The sequence below is a fragment of the Xiphias gladius genome, chromosome 24 (assembly GCF_016859285.1).
Source record: "Xiphias gladius isolate SHS-SW01 ecotype Sanya breed wild chromosome 24, ASM1685928v1, whole genome shotgun sequence".
Lineage (NCBI taxonomy): Eukaryota > Metazoa > Chordata > Actinopteri > Istiophoriformes > Xiphiidae > Xiphias > Xiphias gladius.
In genome coordinates, this window is record NC_053423.1 from 19666753 (window position 1) to 19685361 (window position 18609).

Genomic DNA, 18609 nt, shown 5'->3' on the forward strand with positions numbered 1-18609 from the left:
CGCCTCAGTGAATATTCAAGATGTCATGTCATCCCACTCAGCCTCTGTGGCGACTCAAACTCAGCTGGACTCTGCTGGTGGAGGCTGTTAAAGTAATTCGACGACATTAATCTGACAGAGACCACAGAATAAGGAAGAGGGCTACGCGTCACACACAATCCTGCAGCTTCTGAAGTATTTTACTGCATATTTCCGCATGTCTAAGGTCCTTATATGACAGTGTGTAGTATCCACTGGGATTCAAATTTGAGTATTTTCTAGCTCCATACATTCTCTGTTTCCTTGGGCTTTGCCCTATTGTACATTCTTTAAGAAGGTCAGTTCACTCAAATTACCAAAACAGATTTGTCACTTACGCCTAGTGGCTTGTAGCTTGCCAATAATTTTGTATATAATAACTTCCCCAGTTTTTAGATATCCATTTGTCTCTCTGACTCCATCCCAATAAAACAGGGGTGAATTTTATTTGTGATGCTCACAGCAGTGTCCCTGTTACTTTGTTTAACACACAGAGCTCATTGTCAACAGTTTACATGGGAACTATTTCTTCGGTAGAGAAAAGTGAAAACTGTTGACAGTGAGGTCTGCAGATTATCTTCTTTGTTGTCTACACTCTGCTGTTTATGTTGGGTTTCTCTAAGTTGTGAGAATCACAAATGAAATTCGATTAACCTCCCTTGTATGAGAGCAAGGGCAGAAAAATCCAACCAACCAACTCAAAACCAACTGCATGGCTAGATACAAAAAGGTAGGGGTGATATGGGTTAAATCTTCTATCACAATGTAACTTGTCATTGCGACACGGATATAAATTTGATATAGTAATGTCTCTGGAAAAACTACTGATAAATTTAGATCACACGATCTTCATCAGCATATGGAGTTTGGCCAGTTGCTCCAAAAATACGGCCAACATGAACGTGAAGTCCTTGAAGCACTCAGAGGAATGAAAACTGAACTTCTACAATTATAACACAACTGGGAAAACTCAATCTGCTGAGGAAGATACTATGATATGGTCAAAAGCTCCTGAATGAACCTTGTAGTGAGATTTTTTTGCCACTTTATAAATTATTTATGGATAGAATACCCATACTTGAATGTCCGTTCTTGGCTTATCCAGTGAATTAAATATCTGATAAATAATAACATCATTGCCATAAAGCAGTCTTGATTTGCAGTACTGCCCATAGTGACCTAATACACCCGGACATGATAGATAGCTAGATAGATAGATAGATACCACAGTACAGTTCAAATTATAATGTCGCGTGATGTAGATCATCATATCAGTGTTGACGGTTCTAAAAAAATAATTTAAAGTCACTTTTTAAGCATCTACTGTATGTAGTTGTAACAACACCACAAGTGACAAATAACAGTTGATTAGATGAGCTCTATTTCCAGTAAAGGTCAGCAGGGTTGAAATTAAGTTGTTTGCAATATTTCAATTTCTCTTGAAGGAGCCATTAATTAAAGCTGCAGGAGTTTTTTTTGTTTTTTTGTTTAGAGTGCGACTGACACTTGACACAACACACATGCTGGTTTTTTAACAACACACACAATATCATTCATTCAGATCTGGGAGCTCCCCAGGAGAGCCGTGGTGATCCACTTTTGGACATCGACCACCCCATATTGATAATTTTTAGGATAAGTCAAACTCAAGAGCACTTGGCAGTAAACCAGATTCTTTCAAACCCGCGACTAAAATTTGCAATGTTGTAATTTGCCATAAATTTCCAGTCAGGAGTCAAAAGTACAAAAATGTCAGATGTTATCATATCTCCCATTAAATCACCATACAGCTGAGTCATTAAAGTTTAACTTCAGGAATCCTGTTTTGTCCCAAACAGCTCAATTAAAGCTTTGCGTGGTTCAGTTCTTTCCAGATAATTTCCTGAAGTGACAGGAAATGAAAGAAAGATTTGCCGTCAAGTAGTGTAACACAAATTGTACATTCATGCAACATTACTCACACAGCCCAAAGATAAATGTGTGGAATGTATTCTCGTGTGTTTTTCAAGCCAGATCGCATTACGTAGTCTGCGAGGTCAAGCATTTTGAATGTGACTTGCGACTGAGTCATGGGCTGACATGTAAACTGGTCCAAACCACAGTCTCTACATTGTCTATATCTATATCTATGTTGGATGGCTGAAATAGACATGGGGGGAGGAGAGGCAGTAATACTGCCAGGAGAAGAATGTGCAGTATGTCTGCATTAGCTATGAATCACCACCTCAGGTAAAAAAAAGTTAAGGCCCCAGCAAAACCTACATATGAAGTAAGGAGGAAAAAGCATTCAAACACCTCTCAAAATGATGCCGGTTGGAGCAGAGGGGTTGTATTGGTACAATGCTGCTTTGGACTAAATGCTAAAATGCTCACAATGACAATGCTAACATGTTGATGTATAGCTGGTATAATGTAAGATGAAAAGTTAAAGGATTCTCAAAGTTTTTACAAGTGATCTTCAGAGGGACATGAATGCGGTTACCAAATGTCATGGCAAGCCAAACAGTAGTTGTTGAGACATTTCAGTCAAAACCACAAATATCAACCTTATGGTAGCGCTAGATTAAAATTCAGGGGATCATCAAAGTTATCAGGATTCTACATATTGCAGTATGGACCAAAGTGGTGGACCAACCGACTGAGACCATCCAGATGAACACTGCTAACATGGCTAAGCAGCGGTTAACACCATTCTAGCAGCGCTGTGAGGGTGAACTTGGGTACAGCAGTACTTTGGGTTATATTCTATCATCAGAATGCTAAAACGCTAATAACGACAATGCTAACATGCTGGTGTTTAGTAGGTATAATGTGCAATACGTTCACTGTCTTGATTTAGCAGGTTAGCATGCTAATGTTTGTTAATTAAAGTTGTTACAATTCATCCTGAGAGGAACATGAATGTGCGTACAAAATTTAATGGCAATCCATCCATTAGGGGTCGAGAAATTTTAGTCAAAACTAAAAATGTCAACCCCATGGTGGCATAAAATGAAAAGTCACTGATCACCAAAGTCATTGGGATTCATAATCTGGATGTCTGGTCCAAATTTCATGGAAATCTATCCAATAGTTGTTGAAATATTTTACCAAAGCTCAATGATGCCGCCCTCCCAATGGCACTATAGGAAAAGTTGGAGGATCATTAGAATCTTAAGGATACATAATCTCGGAGCCATGAACGTTTGTACAAAATTTTGTCCCAATCCGTCTCGTTGAGCTATTTCACTGGAAAAATCAAAAGTTTGACCTGCTGAAAGGTGGGGGGATCACCAAAGTAATGAGTAATTGTCGTCTGGGCACCATGAATATCTGTACCAAACTTCACGGCAATCCCGCTAATATTTGTTGAGATACTTTATCAAAAATCAAATACTGTCAACTTCATGGTGGCACTAAGGACAACTCAGAGGATCATCAGATTCAATGGGATTAACCCTCTGGGGACCTTGGATGTCTGTACAAAGTTTCACTGCAATGCATCCAATAGATGTTAAGATATTGCGGTCTGGACCAAAGTAGTGGACTGATTGTACAACACCGTCACGCAGAGCCACGGCGCTAGCACAGCTAAAGAATGCTAACTGCCTGCTAGAGAAATTTAGCAGTAAAAAAAAAAAACAATCACTGAGTCAATCATACCAGATGAAATGTGACTCTGGGATGGAGCGGCGGTGGAGCAGCATGAAACAGAGGAATGCATTGTAAGGAATGGACTCTTCCTGGTTAGTCTCTTCATTATATGTGTTTGTCAGGAGCTCTGTTACCTCAGGACGCCTGTCTCCATCCCCCCATGTGGTGGTGGTGTTTCAAGCCAGCTGTGACTAATGTGCTAGTCACTGCAACATTTAAGTACTTCAATTGCTGAGTTACACTAGGGGAGCTTTAAAATATGCCCTTAAACCTAAAACTCCAAATAGGGAAAGAAAGAGCTGTGGCTCAATCAGACAGCCTTCGACTCAGGTTTTAGGAAATACTAAGACACACTGCAAGTAATTGTATTAAATCATCGTAACTATGTAAATATTCAATACTGATCCATTGCTTTCACTCCTTGCCTTTAAAATCCTCGTTCATTTAATTATATCATGGGAGTATTACAATTAGAAAAGGGTCCCTTCCCCTGAAAATTTTGTCGTTGAAAAATTTTAAATGGGTGAAATACTGAAATACCTCAACGCGGCAGCCAAAATACGATTAGTGAAAGAAGCTGAAATGGCAGTTAAAATGGAAGTGCTGAAAGAAGTTTAAGTGTTAAGTGTAAGTACTGAGTTAAAACAAAACATTACATCCAGAATCCTCACCAAAACAAAATACAGTGCATATAAAACCCCTCTGTTGGCTGCCTGTAAGCTGTAGAAATGACTTTGAGGTGCGTCTCATTTTCACGTCACTTCATGGCCTCGCTCCAGACTACATCAGTGACCTCCTCACAGTTTAAAGAGTTGTTTTTGGCTTTTTGACTTTCACTGTTCCTTGCCCCAGGACTAAAAGATAAAGTGATGCTGCATTTAGTTCACACTTATCTTTTATCTCGAAACTTTGAAGTATTATACCTCAATTGGAGCATTATTTAGTTAATTTATTCCTTTTTGAATTTATTTTATGTTCTCATAAAATTCCTCTGCTTTGTTTTTAATGTTCCTACTTTTTGCTTCCTACTTTTTGTAGTTATACACACACAAAGCATGTTGCATTGCATCTTTTCGCATAAAATACAATTTACTATTGTATTGTATTGTACTCTGACAATGTCACACACTCCTGCACACTCGCTTGTACTCCCATTTTTACGCATTAATTTAAAAAGTTTATGTTGTCAACATATAATCAATAATAAAAGATATTCTAAGATTTTACGCAATATTGTCTGCAAGTATAATTGACCAAACTGAACAAGTGGATAAACATGAAAATGAGAAATATCAAACAAGTTTTGTCAGTGTAAGTCATTCTCGTCCTCAGTACAGCTAACCACGTCTTCTGGCGCTGCCTAGTGAAAAAGTGGGATACTGCAAGCTGAATAAACATGAAAAGAATGTTAAAAGCTTCAACTTTCGCAAAACTTAGTTAACCAAATAGTACAGCATGAATAACTCTCCAAGCATTTAAATCATGTGTTTGTTAATAAAGATTATGATAGTCAAGCTTATGACTGACAAAAGCCAGACAACATTGTGTGCATGGCACTGGGCTGTCAAACGCTCAAACTCTGAGAGGCCTGTTTACTCAAGTAACTATTTTCATAAAAACAAACTAAGAACTTTCACAAGAGAATGCGCTGGACATTCTCTATAATAGTTAGGTAAACACTGATAATATGTGGACTCTTAAAAAAAAGAAACTATTCCATAATATAACTTTTTATGTAACCACGTGTGGGAACTCCATCCAATAAAAGCTCAATTTCAAAGTTTCACAGACATGTATCTGATTATTACAGCTAGGCATGGAGTTATCAGCCAATTCTCAACCGACATTAACCCCTTAACTACTGTGATGAGTGATACAAAGCACTGCCCTCAGAACAGACACAGACCCAGGACATTTATAGCATGTTAATAAATAACCAAATCATATTCACGTTACTGGTATTTTATTATTTTTTTGCAAAACAAACCATGTAATAAAAGAATTCGGGGTATTCCGGGGTTATACGACTATGTGACGCTTAACAAAAAGCAAAACTTTCTTACAATGAAAACATCAAAATTAGCTACATAATAAATATAGTCTTTTTTTTTTAAACACTATACAAGGTGGTGCGTTACTGGAGGTGGCCTCAGCAGGCCTCCAGTAACAATTCTACTTTAAAACGGTAGGTCAAATCCTAACCGTGACCAAAGGTAGGTGACAGGGGGAATGTTTCAAGCAATACACAAAGTACAGGCTCAAATATGACCAAAAAAAAAAAAAAAAAAGTAAGTTCACAAAGTCCAGAAATCTTGTGTTTCTCTACACATATCCTCTTGTGTCCAGGTTTTCCAGTCATCTTTATTAAGTTGAATAATCCTGCAGGATAACAGGGGAGGAAGAATGAGAAACATGACTGAAGTACAGGCAGTGATCACAGTTACAGGCGCAACGATTAGTTAATAGAAAATGAAGACCTCAGAAGTACGGCTGCAACAACTTTTTTCATAATCGATGAATCTGATGATCATTTTTTCAATTCATCGATTAATCGTTTACTCTATGAGATGCCACCTGGAACCAGAGAATGTGCAGCATTTCTTCTTCTATTTTTGCTTTTAAAAAAATGACTAAGATGATCATTCAGTTATCAAAATAGTTGTTGATTATTTTTCCTTCTACTAAGCGTTTCAGATCTAATCCGAAGATGCCCCATTTTCAGTATTTTCTGACATTTTAGTGATGATTATTTAAAAAAAAAAAAAAAAATTATTAGTTTCAGCCCTAATCACAGTATTTGTTTAAATTAAGAAAAAAAAAAAAAAACAACAGAAGAACTTAACTTACAGCTCGCGGTTTCTTGTTAACCTTCATGTCAAACCTGCAACAAAAAAAAAAAAAACAAAACAGTAAGGCTTCATTAGATATCAACAGACCATAGACCTGTTTCTGACAGGAGTTATGGTGAACAGCGGTGCGACTACTATACCATGAAGAAGCCTAAAAACAAGCCCATAACAAGAACGCTAAATGAACATGTGGTTGTTCTTGTTTGTGCACAAATCTATAGCCAACCCATCATCTGACGAGACCAGCAATGTTTTATTTAGATGCTGGAATTTGGGGAAACAAACTTAAAATGGATCTGGGGGTCAGAAAAATATGAAAATACCCCATTAAACAAGCAAGAAAATCTAATGAGTTCAAAGTGCTGGATGCTCATACGCATTCAAAATTAAAGAATGAAGTGTTGGACATGCAGTACGACTGAATAACTATCATGCTTCAACTCAAATTCTACATCAAAAGAAGAAGGCAGAGCAGGAAAAAAAAACGGTGGAAAAGTTGAGGATGGGAGTTTGCAGCAGGCAGGATGTAAACACCACAGGAGCAGGAAGTAAAAGTCAGACTTACTCAAAGTCATAATCAAACATGGCAGAAGGGCTGCAGGGGGGAGGGGGGGCAGCATTAGGGGAAGGAAGAGAGCGGCAGCTGTTAGTTCACCAACCTGAGTCTAAAGCCCTATGTCTACATAATACTGCAGTCCAGACTTTACAGAGTGTAGAGACAACCACTTCATCACAGTGTGTTAGGTGGAACACCTGCCGTGTTAATATTTGGTTAGAAACAGTGAAGCTTGAGTCAGGAAAAACAGATTAATCTTATCAGGTGGGTAACACACTGACATTAACCACTGCAAAGAAACTTAATAGATCTTCTTTGAAGTATAAACAACAGTTTTACATAACAAACCAGTCATTTGTTAACCGTTTTTCACCTAATCCATTTGCACTGAGTCTTATAATAACAAAACTAGAATTGCTAATAAACAGTCAGTGCATTTACATGCTCTTGGTTCAGCGTTTCCCAATCCTGGCGTTGGGATCCCCCAAAATGTAAGATGTTCCAAAGACAATTAAAAGGCTAGGAGAGGAAAAACATACCAAATTGCCCCAAAAATAAGACAATATTTTATGTTTAAACAAGTGGGAGTCGTATTATATTTACATATTGACAACATCAGATAATCTTTTCACCTTAATAAGATAAAGGGGATGAGGACTGTCTTAGCCTTTGACTACTAGTATCTTGGGGAAACTTTTTGATGACCTGTCTCAGCATTTTGTATTTTCAACAAAAAAAGGGCCGGGGAAAAAATAAATTACAAAATGTTATGTTTTGTTTATTTTCCTTGTAAAATACTTGACACTTTGACCTCTATGGGATTTTAAAAAAGACCCTTGAAATGAAACAGTCCGAGAACGAAAAAAAAAACAAACAAACAAAAAAAAATCCCTCATTGATTGAACTTGTCAACACCAATGTTTATACTAAACCTGTAAACTCCGATGAGGGGTCACAAATCAAAAACATTGGGAACCGCTGCGTTAAGTATCCGGGTTATTGTCTGATTTCTTAAAAGTCATGTATACAAGAAATTTGCATTCAGTAATCGGGTTAGGAGATAACAGAAACCCTGCAACGCATAGCTAGATTTTCTTAAGGGGGAGAAATCTTTTCTCGGCAGCGTACATCTGGAAGTGGGTTTCTTATAGGGTTTTTACCAAGTATGACAAAGGCTTCAGACAAGAACAGTATTGCTGTGAGAGAAGGAGGAAAGAAAAAAGTTTATTTAAGTAGAAATAGAGTGCATTTATAAAACGCTTTGACACCTTGAAATGTGGACAGGAGGAGTGGATCGAAATGCCCACCCTGAGCGATGAGCTACAACCACCCGATCATTACGCCTAACTACCCATCATTGTATTCAAAATTTCGATCCATTTATCTTAATTCAATGCTCGACTGAAACAAACACAAAAAAAAGCCTCTATACAAGTCTGTATGAGTCAGTTTCCACAGTTGAACAGCTGACTTTGTGACACAAAGAGTGTGTAAATCTGAATCAGAAAGCAGGATTTCCTATCACTAACGGTTAAAATGACTAAACCATGGTAGTAAAATAAGGTCAGAGAAGAGAAAGACTCATCTCCTGAATCAAGAAACCCTGACACTGGATATCAATTAACAGCACAATCAGATAGAAAAAGAAGCAGAGATTTAACACCCCGCTGAAACACAAGTCTTGTATCTTGATTTTTTACCTGTGTCTGTTTTTGTTCTTCCTCTTTTTGTGGCTTGCGTGATGGCTGCCTGAGGAGGAAGAGGAGGCAGCCTTCTGAGGCTTTAGGTCCTGCAGCGTCGAGTCCACGTCTTCTGTGTCATCCTGGCTGGGCTCATTTTCTTGGTTCTGGAGATCTGGAGAGGTGTCGCTCTCCGTGCCGCTGCCTGCCTCACCTGACGTGACCCAAACGGCAGCACAAGCTCAGCGTCAGAAATTAACAAACACAGTGGAGGAGAAACTTTTCCATCGCTGCTGCCTGGCTTGAGAAAGTTTCAAAAACAACTCACGCTTTTCGTTCATGTGGTCCGGTATCCCACCAAGCGCACATACCGCCTATCAAGAGAATACAATAGGATTTTCAGGGGTTTTTTTAATGCAGCAAATGATCAACTAAAATATTGTATCTGAAATAGTACAGTCAGAGCGACTTACTGCAACTGATGTGACAGATGACTTGCTGAATAAACGCTCTGCTTCTTTGAATTTCCTATTCCTTCTATCGGTCTTACTATTGGAGTTCCTGTAGGAATTACAAAACAAGATGTAAATTATTTTTTGGTCAGAAAATGTCTCAAAGTTGCCATTCCATGCCTGATTTAAAATCTTATATTTCCCAAAATTCTGAGGCATTCTCCTTCAATATCTAAATGTCTTCTTGTCATGTTTCAGTTGTGTTTTAGCTTGTAACAAAACAACAAACAAGTATAAAGAACTGTCTGGTTCCCATTACAAAGATAATCATCCTGTACTTGAACACACTGAGCCAATCACATGGCCCTGTTGATCTCTTCAAAATCCACCAATCTCCCATAACTTCTGAGTGTTCAACATTTCCCTTTATTTATTTTTTTCCTTCTCTACACATTTAAACAGACATGTAGAAAGCCCGGGAGTTTTATATCTGATGCTTACTTTTGGTTGGTGAGGTATCGGTCCCATCCTCTGATGATGTTGCCATACATCTGGGTGTCTTCTAGGTAGCTGCCTTCAAATGCATATATTTGTCTTTCCAAGTTCACCAGCGTCTCCTAGGATATTGAAGAAACCAAACTGAACTTGATTTAAGTGTTGCCGGTTATGGTCTTATTTGTTGTATCGTGTAATTGTGCCTCTCGTGTTTCAGCATACACTGGGGTCACGGAGATAACCGTTAGTTTCTCTAAAAATTAATTATCTGGTGATGTTTGTAAAACCCAGAAGGTCATTTAAAAATACTTACCGCTGCTCTGGACGGTATTTTCAGAAGCCTCAAATACTCTTCTTACCATCTGAATGAAAACATATGTCCACACCGCATGATAAAAAAAGATCTTTAACCCTTTTTCCAACTTTTGCGACTCTACCTTCAGAACAAGTGTTTTTTTAACAAACTTCTGGGTTTTCAAACATTGCCCGATAATGAACTTTTGGAGAAACTCGTGGTTAACTTTCTGACCCAGATGTATGCTAATGCACGAGAGGCAAAAACTGAGGCTTTAATGCAATATGTTAAGTACTTTGAAAAGCCACTGTATATGAAATGTTATATACAAATAAACTGACTTGCCTTGCCCTGCCTTTCTGTTGCCGCACACTCGGTATATCTAAACATCTTTTCTATATTGGACAAGACATGATGCAAATTATTATCTAATAACTGCCACACTCTGAAAAGCATCCAGTGGGTTACTTGGGCTGTAACAGGTTTTTAATGCGGCAAGTTGGGTCAAAAATGCTCGTGTATGAAATGCTGTCACACCTCAACCAGATGAAGAGTGTTTGGGGGAAACAGACAGACAGACAGACAGACACACACACACACACACACACACACACACACAGAGACTCTAGATCAGAGACAGAATTGCCATCTACTGCGAACATAGTTTTTAGTTTTATGGACAGAGCTGAACAGATATTGCCCACTAAACATCAGGTCTGAACCTGCAGAACGTGCACTGAAGCTACAGCAAAGCTCTGAAAATAGTGTTCGCTCTGTCATTTACACTATAAGAGTTTACTTGGGTATTATATAAAAAGTTACGGAAATTCAATTACTGCACTTGCAGTATATCAAAGAGTAAAATATTGACTCGCAGTCTTATATGCCACACTCTAGCGAAAAGTAAGTAAAGTGCACAGATAGCCAGACAGATGTGTAGGCATGTTTGTCAGACGCGATTTGATGTCACGGATGTAGAGGCGAATATGTTGTCTTCGCTGCAAGCAGGATAGAGGTGAGATGCCTGATCAGAAAGAAAGTAAAGTCTAACTGATATACGTTTACTGAAAGCCGGTGAGTAGTTTCTCTTTGATCGTGCGTTGTTCTGGTGATGCTTTCCGAATTAACCATGGATGTAAACCGAATATTAATATATACACAATTCAGCCAAAACAGTAAAACCGGTGAGTGGTTTTGGCGTTGTGGCCGATCGGTGCGAGATACACCGGTAGGACGAAGACAACGCGAGAACTCTGCCAAACCGGGCGATGGTTAACATGTAGCTCTGTTTGCTAACCAGCCGCTACAATACGGCCAACAACGCTGCAGCAGCTGCATTTTGAGTGCAACAAAGAGCTAATGTTTACAAATTATAATATTTTCGAAAAGCCAGCCGCACCAGATGGAACTGTGGAGAAGCAGACCGACAGATTCGCTAATGTTGGCATCGTTAGCTTAGCACTTAGCAAGGCCTTGGCTAGCAGCGTGCTAAATACGAGGCAAACATTAAAGTTACAGTTAGCTGTAATTATACGTGATAAAACACTTAATGCCACTTTCATCTGCGACAAAACCGCGTTAACATTAACTTACAGCAAGTTCTTGTTTCCTCTTCACCAGCTCTGCGAGCTCCCGGCGGGTGTCCGGGATCTGCGGCGGGGTTGCCTTCGCATGCATCGCCATGATGGATCGAGGTGTCTAGAAACAAAAACAGTGGCGGGTCGGTTTGTGTAAAGCGCCTGGTGGACCGCCTGTTTTACCGACAGATGCCGCTGAAGGACCGCTACACGACGACAGGACGAAGCTGTGTTGCCAGGTTAGACTGACAAAAAGTAGCCCAATCCCTGGATGGATTGTAAATTGCTGTGGGCTACAATTTGACCCCCCACTTCTTTTTTATTTTAGCCTATATTGGTACACATTTTGTAAAATGAAGTACGCCGAATGAGCTATTAGCAGTTCCTGTTTGCTAGTTACCACTGGATGTCCTGACAACTATCACTTGGTTCCTCCGATACGTAAGCAAACTTAAAAACCTGTTGATTCACAGGCAAGTTCTTAATGAACGTGTTTTTCTATGATTTCTGAACGTTAATGCGCGATAGATATGAGCTATAATGATATCATCGGAAAGCGTAAGTCACGCTGATTCTAAAAGTGTGTGAGTCGTGTCTGTGTGTTCCGATTTTATTCAGTTACGGGTCTTATTTTTGACGTTTTGGTTTTAAAGTGTCCTACGTTAATGTCCAATCTGGCAACACGGCATCGACTCTCACACGCTGTTTTTTTACGTCGCCATGGCAACACGACCAGTGAGCTTTTCTTTTTTTTTTTTTTTTAAATGGCTTCAGATTTACTCACTGCATCAGTAACTTTTCTAGGCGGTATCCAGATGAACAATGTGCAACATGTACCGAAGATTCGATAAAAGTGAGTCTAAATAAAACTTAATTTCGTTTTAAGTTAAAGATTTAATGTAACGTAATGGTTCTTTTGATCTTATAGCAGATACGATTCCGGCCTCACCTTCCATACCAACGAAATACCAAAGAGTGGTGATAACAAATCAAGAAAAGAAGGGGTTTTCGTCCCGAGCTAAGAGATTCCCTTTACAAGTCTGTCTGGTAGGGCATTTAACTCATCTTACATCAGCTGTTAATATTCAGTTGATGGGCTAAACATAGGCGTAATGATGGTTATTTGTTTCAGAATGAAAATCCAGGACCAGCTAGCTATGGTTGTATTTCCAGCGCTGAAGTTAAAAATCCCTCCTTCTCAACGAGAGGCACCACAGGCTTTGTTGCGTCCAAGGTCAGGAGGTCGCCCACTCGGCTGCACTGATTTAAGGGGCAGGCCAGGCCGAGCAGGCCCAAGGTCATAGACATACTGAAATCCAGTCGAAGTACCTCAAATTCACCGCCTGGCATAAATTATTGTCAAAACTGTCTCAATACGTGTTTTTCACAGCAGGCATTTTGCCTTGCCATAGTAGAAAAATCCCAGGTGTTACTAACATCATGAACAATGGCTTTGTTATATTCAGCTGTTCCACTAAGACGTGACAGTGTCACGGTTAGACAGCATGCACAGTAGCAGGTCCTTGAAACCGAATCAGCTACAAGAAATTAAACCAGCATTAATTTTATTATTTAAACCTGTGCCTTTCCTACTGTGACATGTCAAAAATGTCTTCCATGAAAACGGCCTATTATTGGGTTTTTTTTTTCTGTTATTCACTATTATTCATTATTTATTAACTTATATGTTCTAAACATTTCTGTAAATTTAAATCTAAATTTCCCAAACTTCCAGGAAAAAAATACTGGTGGGGATATGCTGAATTCTTTATTCATGTACTTTTTGTTGGCCAAAAAGTAGTCAAATTTAAATGGTCCAAAAATACTATAATCAGCAAATAAAGTTTCAGAATTTTCATCGAACAATATTTAACAGAATCGCCCAAAAACTGAAAATGAAAAAAATATCAATCAGTGAAAATTAAAATCTGATCAAATTGGTGAAATTTTTTGGTTTTAAATTATTTTTAATTTGTTCTCAGTTTAATTTGTTTTGTTTGATACTTGAGATATATTTTTTTAATTATAATGAAACAAATCTCATCCAATAAAACTACCTCAGGTTGCTGAAACCTCCCCAAATTCCCAAAGAAAATACAGAGGACGTGACCTCAGTGTCTTTAATGTTAGCTGCAGCCCTGATGCTGAGTTTAGAGTCTGCAATTTTCAGCCCCTGGTACATTAAAAGGGCTTTATAATACCTTATCATATCTTCTCCACAAGGCTCCCAGGGGTTACAGCAACCCACAGAGAGCCATCCCAGGACCAAATGTATACAACATACAGAGCTCCCTCATAAACAAGTATGACTTCAACACCGGAGTCTCCAGGGTGTTCAGGTTGCCCGTGGCTGTGCAGCTTGATGGTCCGAAGCATAAAACTCCAGCGCCAAATCAATATGATGTATGTGTGTGAATTATGCAAGTTGCTTTTAAAGACTATCTTCAGTGACTGTGTGGTGTATCCTGTAGTGAATGTGCAGCCTTCTCTTTCTTCTCTCTGTACAGTGCAGTAGAGGTAGTAGAGAGAGAATCTCCTCAGTGATTGGTACATCGGCTTTCCGCTCAAAGACTGGACGTGACTCATTTTACCCAAACAAATACGTGCCATCACCATGTAATTACCGCGCACTGTCCACAAATAATCACATTTTTTTTGCCCTTTTTTACATAAGTTTTAATATTACATGATAAATTTGCTTCAGGTCACTATGAGGTGAACGGCCACTTAATCCAGCACAGCTCCAAGGCAGTCTTGTCCCCCTTCAAATCAAAATCTCTGAGAATCCCTGCTCCAGTGAACAACCATGTGCCCGGCCCAGGAGCTTATAGTCCCCATCAGGCCCCCACACCGGTGAAGAAGACCATCCTACCGTGAGTAAACCTGCAAATTTTTGTGGCTTTGGGTATGTGTTACCCAGTTATTTCTTTTTGATAGTCTAAAAATTTAAATTCTGTTAACTGTGTTCAAGGAGGGGTTATTATTTGGCAATATCAGCGCCCCCTCTGATTGTTCCTAAGGATCCACCCTTGCCAGGCCCCGGGCAGTATGATATAAGGAATTATGATGGCGCATCCAAGCATCCCATGCCCACTGCCGCATTTGCATCCAGAACTGAAAGATTACCCAAATACTCAGGTGCCAATATGAAGCCAGGTCCAGGTAATGACTAAAAAAAAAATATATCCACCACACAAAACATAAATGCTTTTTGTTGAAAATCAAACAAAAAAAACATGCCTTTTACAGGATATTTTTGTTATTGCTTTGAATATCTACACAAATACAGGTGATGTGATGTTGGGATACAGAAAACCTTTTGGTTCCATAACACACAATGGACAATAAACACCGTCTTGTGGTATCCATCCAAAATCAAAGAAAACAGGCTTCCTTCTAGACTCGTCATTTCATACACACTTGCAGAATAGACTCTGTTACTGACTTCTGCGACGGGGCAGTCACACACTAGTTTGCTCGTAGCTGTGACAGCTTCTTCTTCTCTTATCTGAACAGTTTTACTTAAATAATTTGGGTTTAGATTTTGATTTGCAACAAATTTTCATCCCAACTGGAGCTGTTGGAACTGAGTGTGGGGAAAAGGAGGAAATTGCTGACTTAAGTTTATGTAAATGAGGCGGTGTAGGGAAAAGTAGGTGCGCATGAAAATTTAATGACATAATTTCACCATAAAGTAACCCCTGGAATCTGCCCAGGATTTTTCCTTTAACCATATCGATCCCACTTCACTATTTATCTACATATCAATAGTCCTGTTCCTAATGAGCAGAATGAGCTGTCGTACTCAGTAGTAACTAGTGTTAGTGTGTTGTTATGGGTTATGGCTATCCATGAAACATATATATATTAGGTTTGGTTGGGTACAATTTTATAAAGTCAGACAAGAGGCTGGAAAAAGATGTCACGCTCTTATAAATAATTTACAACTCTAGATTGTGACCATAAACACCTGAAAAGTCTGAGAGACTTGAGTGAAGCTGAGTTAAGTTACCTTGAGTAAGGTTTTATTATTGTGCTTTCACCTATGTTATTCATTAGGTATGATGGTGTTCTTCAAAGCCCATATTTGCTGTTGGTTACACCACAAACCTCACAAATTTCACTGTAATGAGGTATCATATTTAGCACCTTTTGTAGAACTGTAATAATCACACCTTGTAACTGGATTTTTCTAGCTTCTGCTTTTGTACAACCAATCATTAATATTGAATACAACTATTCACATAAAACGTTTCTCCATTTTTAAATAGCTGTGGTTACCCTGAAATAGAAAATGTGCAGTACATCCACATTTCAAGCCAGTGAGTGATACTGAGAGGCAGATTCACAGAAGTAGCACAAATGCATTTTTTTGTTTCTTTTGGCCTGGAGCTGAATAGGTAAATCCCCCTTTTGCACAAAGCCATGACACGTTTAAACGGGGAATGCCCCTGACTTTTGGGATTTTAGCAGGAGACCAAGCTCTCGCTCATTTAACATTCACCTCCGTCTCTTATCACTGGTAGCTGTCTTATTTTATAAAGTTCAACCTGATTTAAAGTTTCAGGCAGGAATTAGAAACTGTGCAATAGGTGCAGGATTCATTTTGGTGGCAGTAGATCAGGTTACCCATTGGTCTCTGCTAAAGGGGTTTCTAGTTGAAGGAGAATAATGTCCTTAACCGTAGTTTAGACAAACATACATTCCTAATTTGAGTGATGCATAGTAGATCATTGATTGCGTAATGTAACAATAGCCGGGCTTTCTCTTTCTCTTTTCAGGTTTCTATGATCCACAAATTTTGTCAAAGCAGTCCTTCTTTTACAATGATTCCAGAGTCTGGATTCCTGTATGAAGCTTTCAAGGGAAAGTGCGACTGCAAAAACTGTAAATTCTTCACATACATAAACTGATTGTCTTTTATCAAAATGCTTGTATGCAAGGTATGTGTCTTTGTGTTTAAATGTACATGGGTTCATGTATCTCTGACATTTTTCAGACCAAATTAAATGTTTGCAACCATTTAGTCTCTGATTCTGTGTCTTGAGTAGGCCATCGAGATGTAAGACTGAAACATTTTAAAGGATGAATCATGTTCAGTATTTATCCAAAGTGGTGATATAAGGGAATGCCATATGTTGAAAAGCCATATGTTTTATCTTCACCCTAGTTTCCCGATGGTCTAATCTGGAGATGATACAGCAGTAAGTGTGGCTGCAGTCCCCAACAGCTGCTGGTCCAGTCAGTGGTACGCCACAGTAACAGCTGACAGCTTGAGATGACACCACCGTGCCAACTGCTGGAGGGCAGGCAGAGGGGTGGAGTGTGACTCTCTATGTGAGCAATGTGACTGACTGGGCATGAGGCAGGGCTGGTGTTTAACTCAAAAGACAAATGGACACATCGGTCACGCCCTTTATCAGACGTTATATTGTTGGAACAGTGGCTATAGCACTTGCTTCACCCCACTTTTATGTTGCTTTGAAGCAATAGGTCAACATTTTGGGAAATACGCTTTGTTGCATTATAGAGTTAAATGAGAATATTGATTTGATTAATATAAACACATAGTTTCATAATAAAATTTTGAAAAATGACAATGTAAAATCAATGTTACCGCGTGAAAGGGCTCTCTCGTAGTGATGGGAACGATAAACCTGAATCTGCAGCTCCGCTCAGCATTACCAGTTTCATTATTGAGTTTCAGCTCATTGTTTATCCGTTCAGCTCGCAAATTTACTATTCGGTTCACTCTCCCTGCTCTCATGGCATCATTTTCAGCGGGAGCAGGCAGCTGTTTTCAGAAAAAAAAAAGCTCTACAGACGCACTGTGCACTACAGCTAGCGATTAGCTGGTGAACATACTGGAACATTTAGCAGCTAAAAAGACAGATATTTGCCTCAGGAGTCGGTAGAGACCAGAAACAGAACTAAAAAGAGAGGAAGTATTGGACTTACTGTACATTTGGCAGGTGGCCATAAACACGACTCCAAATGAATGATAATGTTGATCCATAACCGCTGGTTGTGTAAATAAGCAACTGTTTGTCAACAAGTTCACCACATCAAATAAAAAGGTGATGATACGTGAATGTTGTGTTCACAACTTGGTTCCACTGCCCCCAAGTAGACCAAAAATCAGTAATTGCATGCTTAACGTCGCAATCCTTAAGACTTTCATGAAATCAAAGCCTGTTTAGATACTATTTATGGTGACCATGTAATCAGAAATAATTATAGTACCTCTCTGTATAGTAGTTTTCATTGTTAGCTGTGTACTTTTACATTCCCAAAGTGGGATTTCGATTGCCTTCGTACACAAGAAACAATTAAGCATGTAATCTAGCGTTGTCTTTAATTTGATCTAATTGATAGGTTTCATTGCCTTAAAAGTTTATATCTTGTTTGTTTTAATCTGTACAAAAATCAAAGTGTAAAAAGATGGCAAATTCCCATTTTTTCACTTTATTTTTTGTATGGATTAATCAAACAAGATGTAATGTGTTTATTAGTGAGTTTTAGAATTGCTGGTAAGTATATTTTTCACCTTTGGACAGAGCCACGCTAGCTGTTTCTCCCTGTTACCATTCTCTGTGCTAAGCTATGCTAACAGCCTGCTAGCTCTAGCTTCATATTTACCATACACATATGAGAGTTAAATCAATCTTCTCGTCTAACTCTCAGCCAGAAAGCGAATAAGCGCATTTCCCAACATGTTGAACTTTTTCTTTAAGAGAAATCTTTACTCTGGACAGCTGATACAAACACTGACGTGGCATTTGCAGTTGCTAACATGGGAATTCATTTCAGGGATACATACTGTATCTGCTCTGAACAACAAGACAACATGGTGCCAAAGAGTTGTTATTTATGCCTGCTGCTTATTTCCATCTGCAGACACAGAGGATGCGATCAACAGTATCATCTGCTCGGAAGAAAATCAGTTGGAGGTTTTTTTTTTTTTCCCCCCAGCTCTGTTCTTGATCACCACAACAACTGCAGACATGCCTGACTCCCACACTGTAGCAGCTGTAGTTATATTCAGACTCTGACTT

The 18609-nt window shown here is 38.9% G+C and overlaps 2 protein-coding genes across 7 annotated transcripts; one reads left to right on the forward strand and one right to left on the reverse strand.

Annotated features, from left to right (window-relative positions):
- Positions 1-5597: 5597 nt before the first annotated feature.
- On the reverse strand, positions 5598-11688 carry meaf6 (MYST/Esa1-associated factor 6). Of its 2 annotated transcripts, XM_040122611.1 has the most exons (8): positions 11571-11688; positions 9689-9804; positions 9209-9296; positions 9064-9109; positions 8757-8949; positions 7066-7095; positions 6499-6532; positions 5598-6030 (listed from the first exon to the last, which is right to left on the reverse strand). In XM_040122611.1, the coding sequence occupies exons 1-8, from the start codon at positions 11658-11660 to the stop codon at positions 6016-6018; spliced, it is 612 nt and encodes a 203-aa protein (XP_039978545.1). In that variant the 5' UTR covers positions 11661-11688; the 3' UTR covers positions 5598-6015. The 2 variants fall into 2 exon arrangements, with proteins under 2 accessions (XP_039978545.1, XP_039978547.1); XM_040122613.1 differs by lacking the exon at positions 7066-7095.
- A 7-nt stretch (positions 11689-11695) lies between these two features.
- Positions 11696-16656, forward strand: stpg1 (sperm-tail PG-rich repeat containing 1). 5 transcript variants are annotated; one of them, XM_040122606.1, is made up of 9 exons: positions 11696-11793; positions 12329-12407; positions 12483-12601; positions 12687-12788; positions 13778-13957; positions 14062-14170; positions 14259-14427; positions 14526-14716; positions 16336-16656. In XM_040122606.1, the coding sequence occupies exons 2-9, from the start codon at positions 12377-12379 to the stop codon at positions 16407-16409; spliced, it is 975 nt and encodes a 324-aa protein (XP_039978540.1). In that variant the 5' UTR covers positions 11696-11793; positions 12329-12376; the 3' UTR covers positions 16410-16656. The 5 variants fall into 5 exon arrangements, with proteins under 5 accessions (XP_039978540.1, XP_039978543.1, XP_039978544.1 ...); XM_040122609.1 differs by having other exon boundaries at positions 14529-14716; XM_040122607.1 differs by having other exon boundaries at positions 11698-11793; positions 12359-12407.
- The last annotated feature ends 1953 nt before the right edge of the window (positions 16657-18609 follow it).

What these genes read in the sequence shown, in the direction of transcription:
- meaf6 (XM_040122611.1), bottom strand. Translation starts at nt 11,660, where the DNA reads ATGGCGATGCATGCGAAGGCAACCCCGCCGCAGATCCCGGACACCCGC. An exon ending in CATCTGTCACATCAGTTGCA is followed by an intron (nt 9,110 to 9,208) that starts GTAAGTCGCTCT and finishes TTCTCTTGATAG; the next exon opens with GCGGTATGTGCGCTTGGTGG. An exon ending in ATGTTTGATTATGACTTTGA is followed by an intron (nt 6,533 to 7,065) that starts GTAAGTCTGACT and finishes TTTTTGTTGCAG; the next exon opens with GTTTGACATGAAGGTTAACA.
- stpg1 (XM_040122606.1), top strand. Translation starts at nt 12,377, where the DNA reads ATGTGCAACATGTACCGAAGATTCGATAAAA. An exon ending in CAAATACGTGCCATCACCAT is followed by an intron (nt 14,171 to 14,258) that starts GTAATTACCGCG and finishes AATTTGCTTCAG; the next exon opens with GTCACTATGAGGTGAACGGC. An exon ending in GTGAAGAAGACCATCCTACC is followed by an intron (nt 14,428 to 14,525) that starts GTGAGTAAACCT and finishes ACTGTGTTCAAG; the next exon opens with GAGGGGTTATTATTTGGCAA.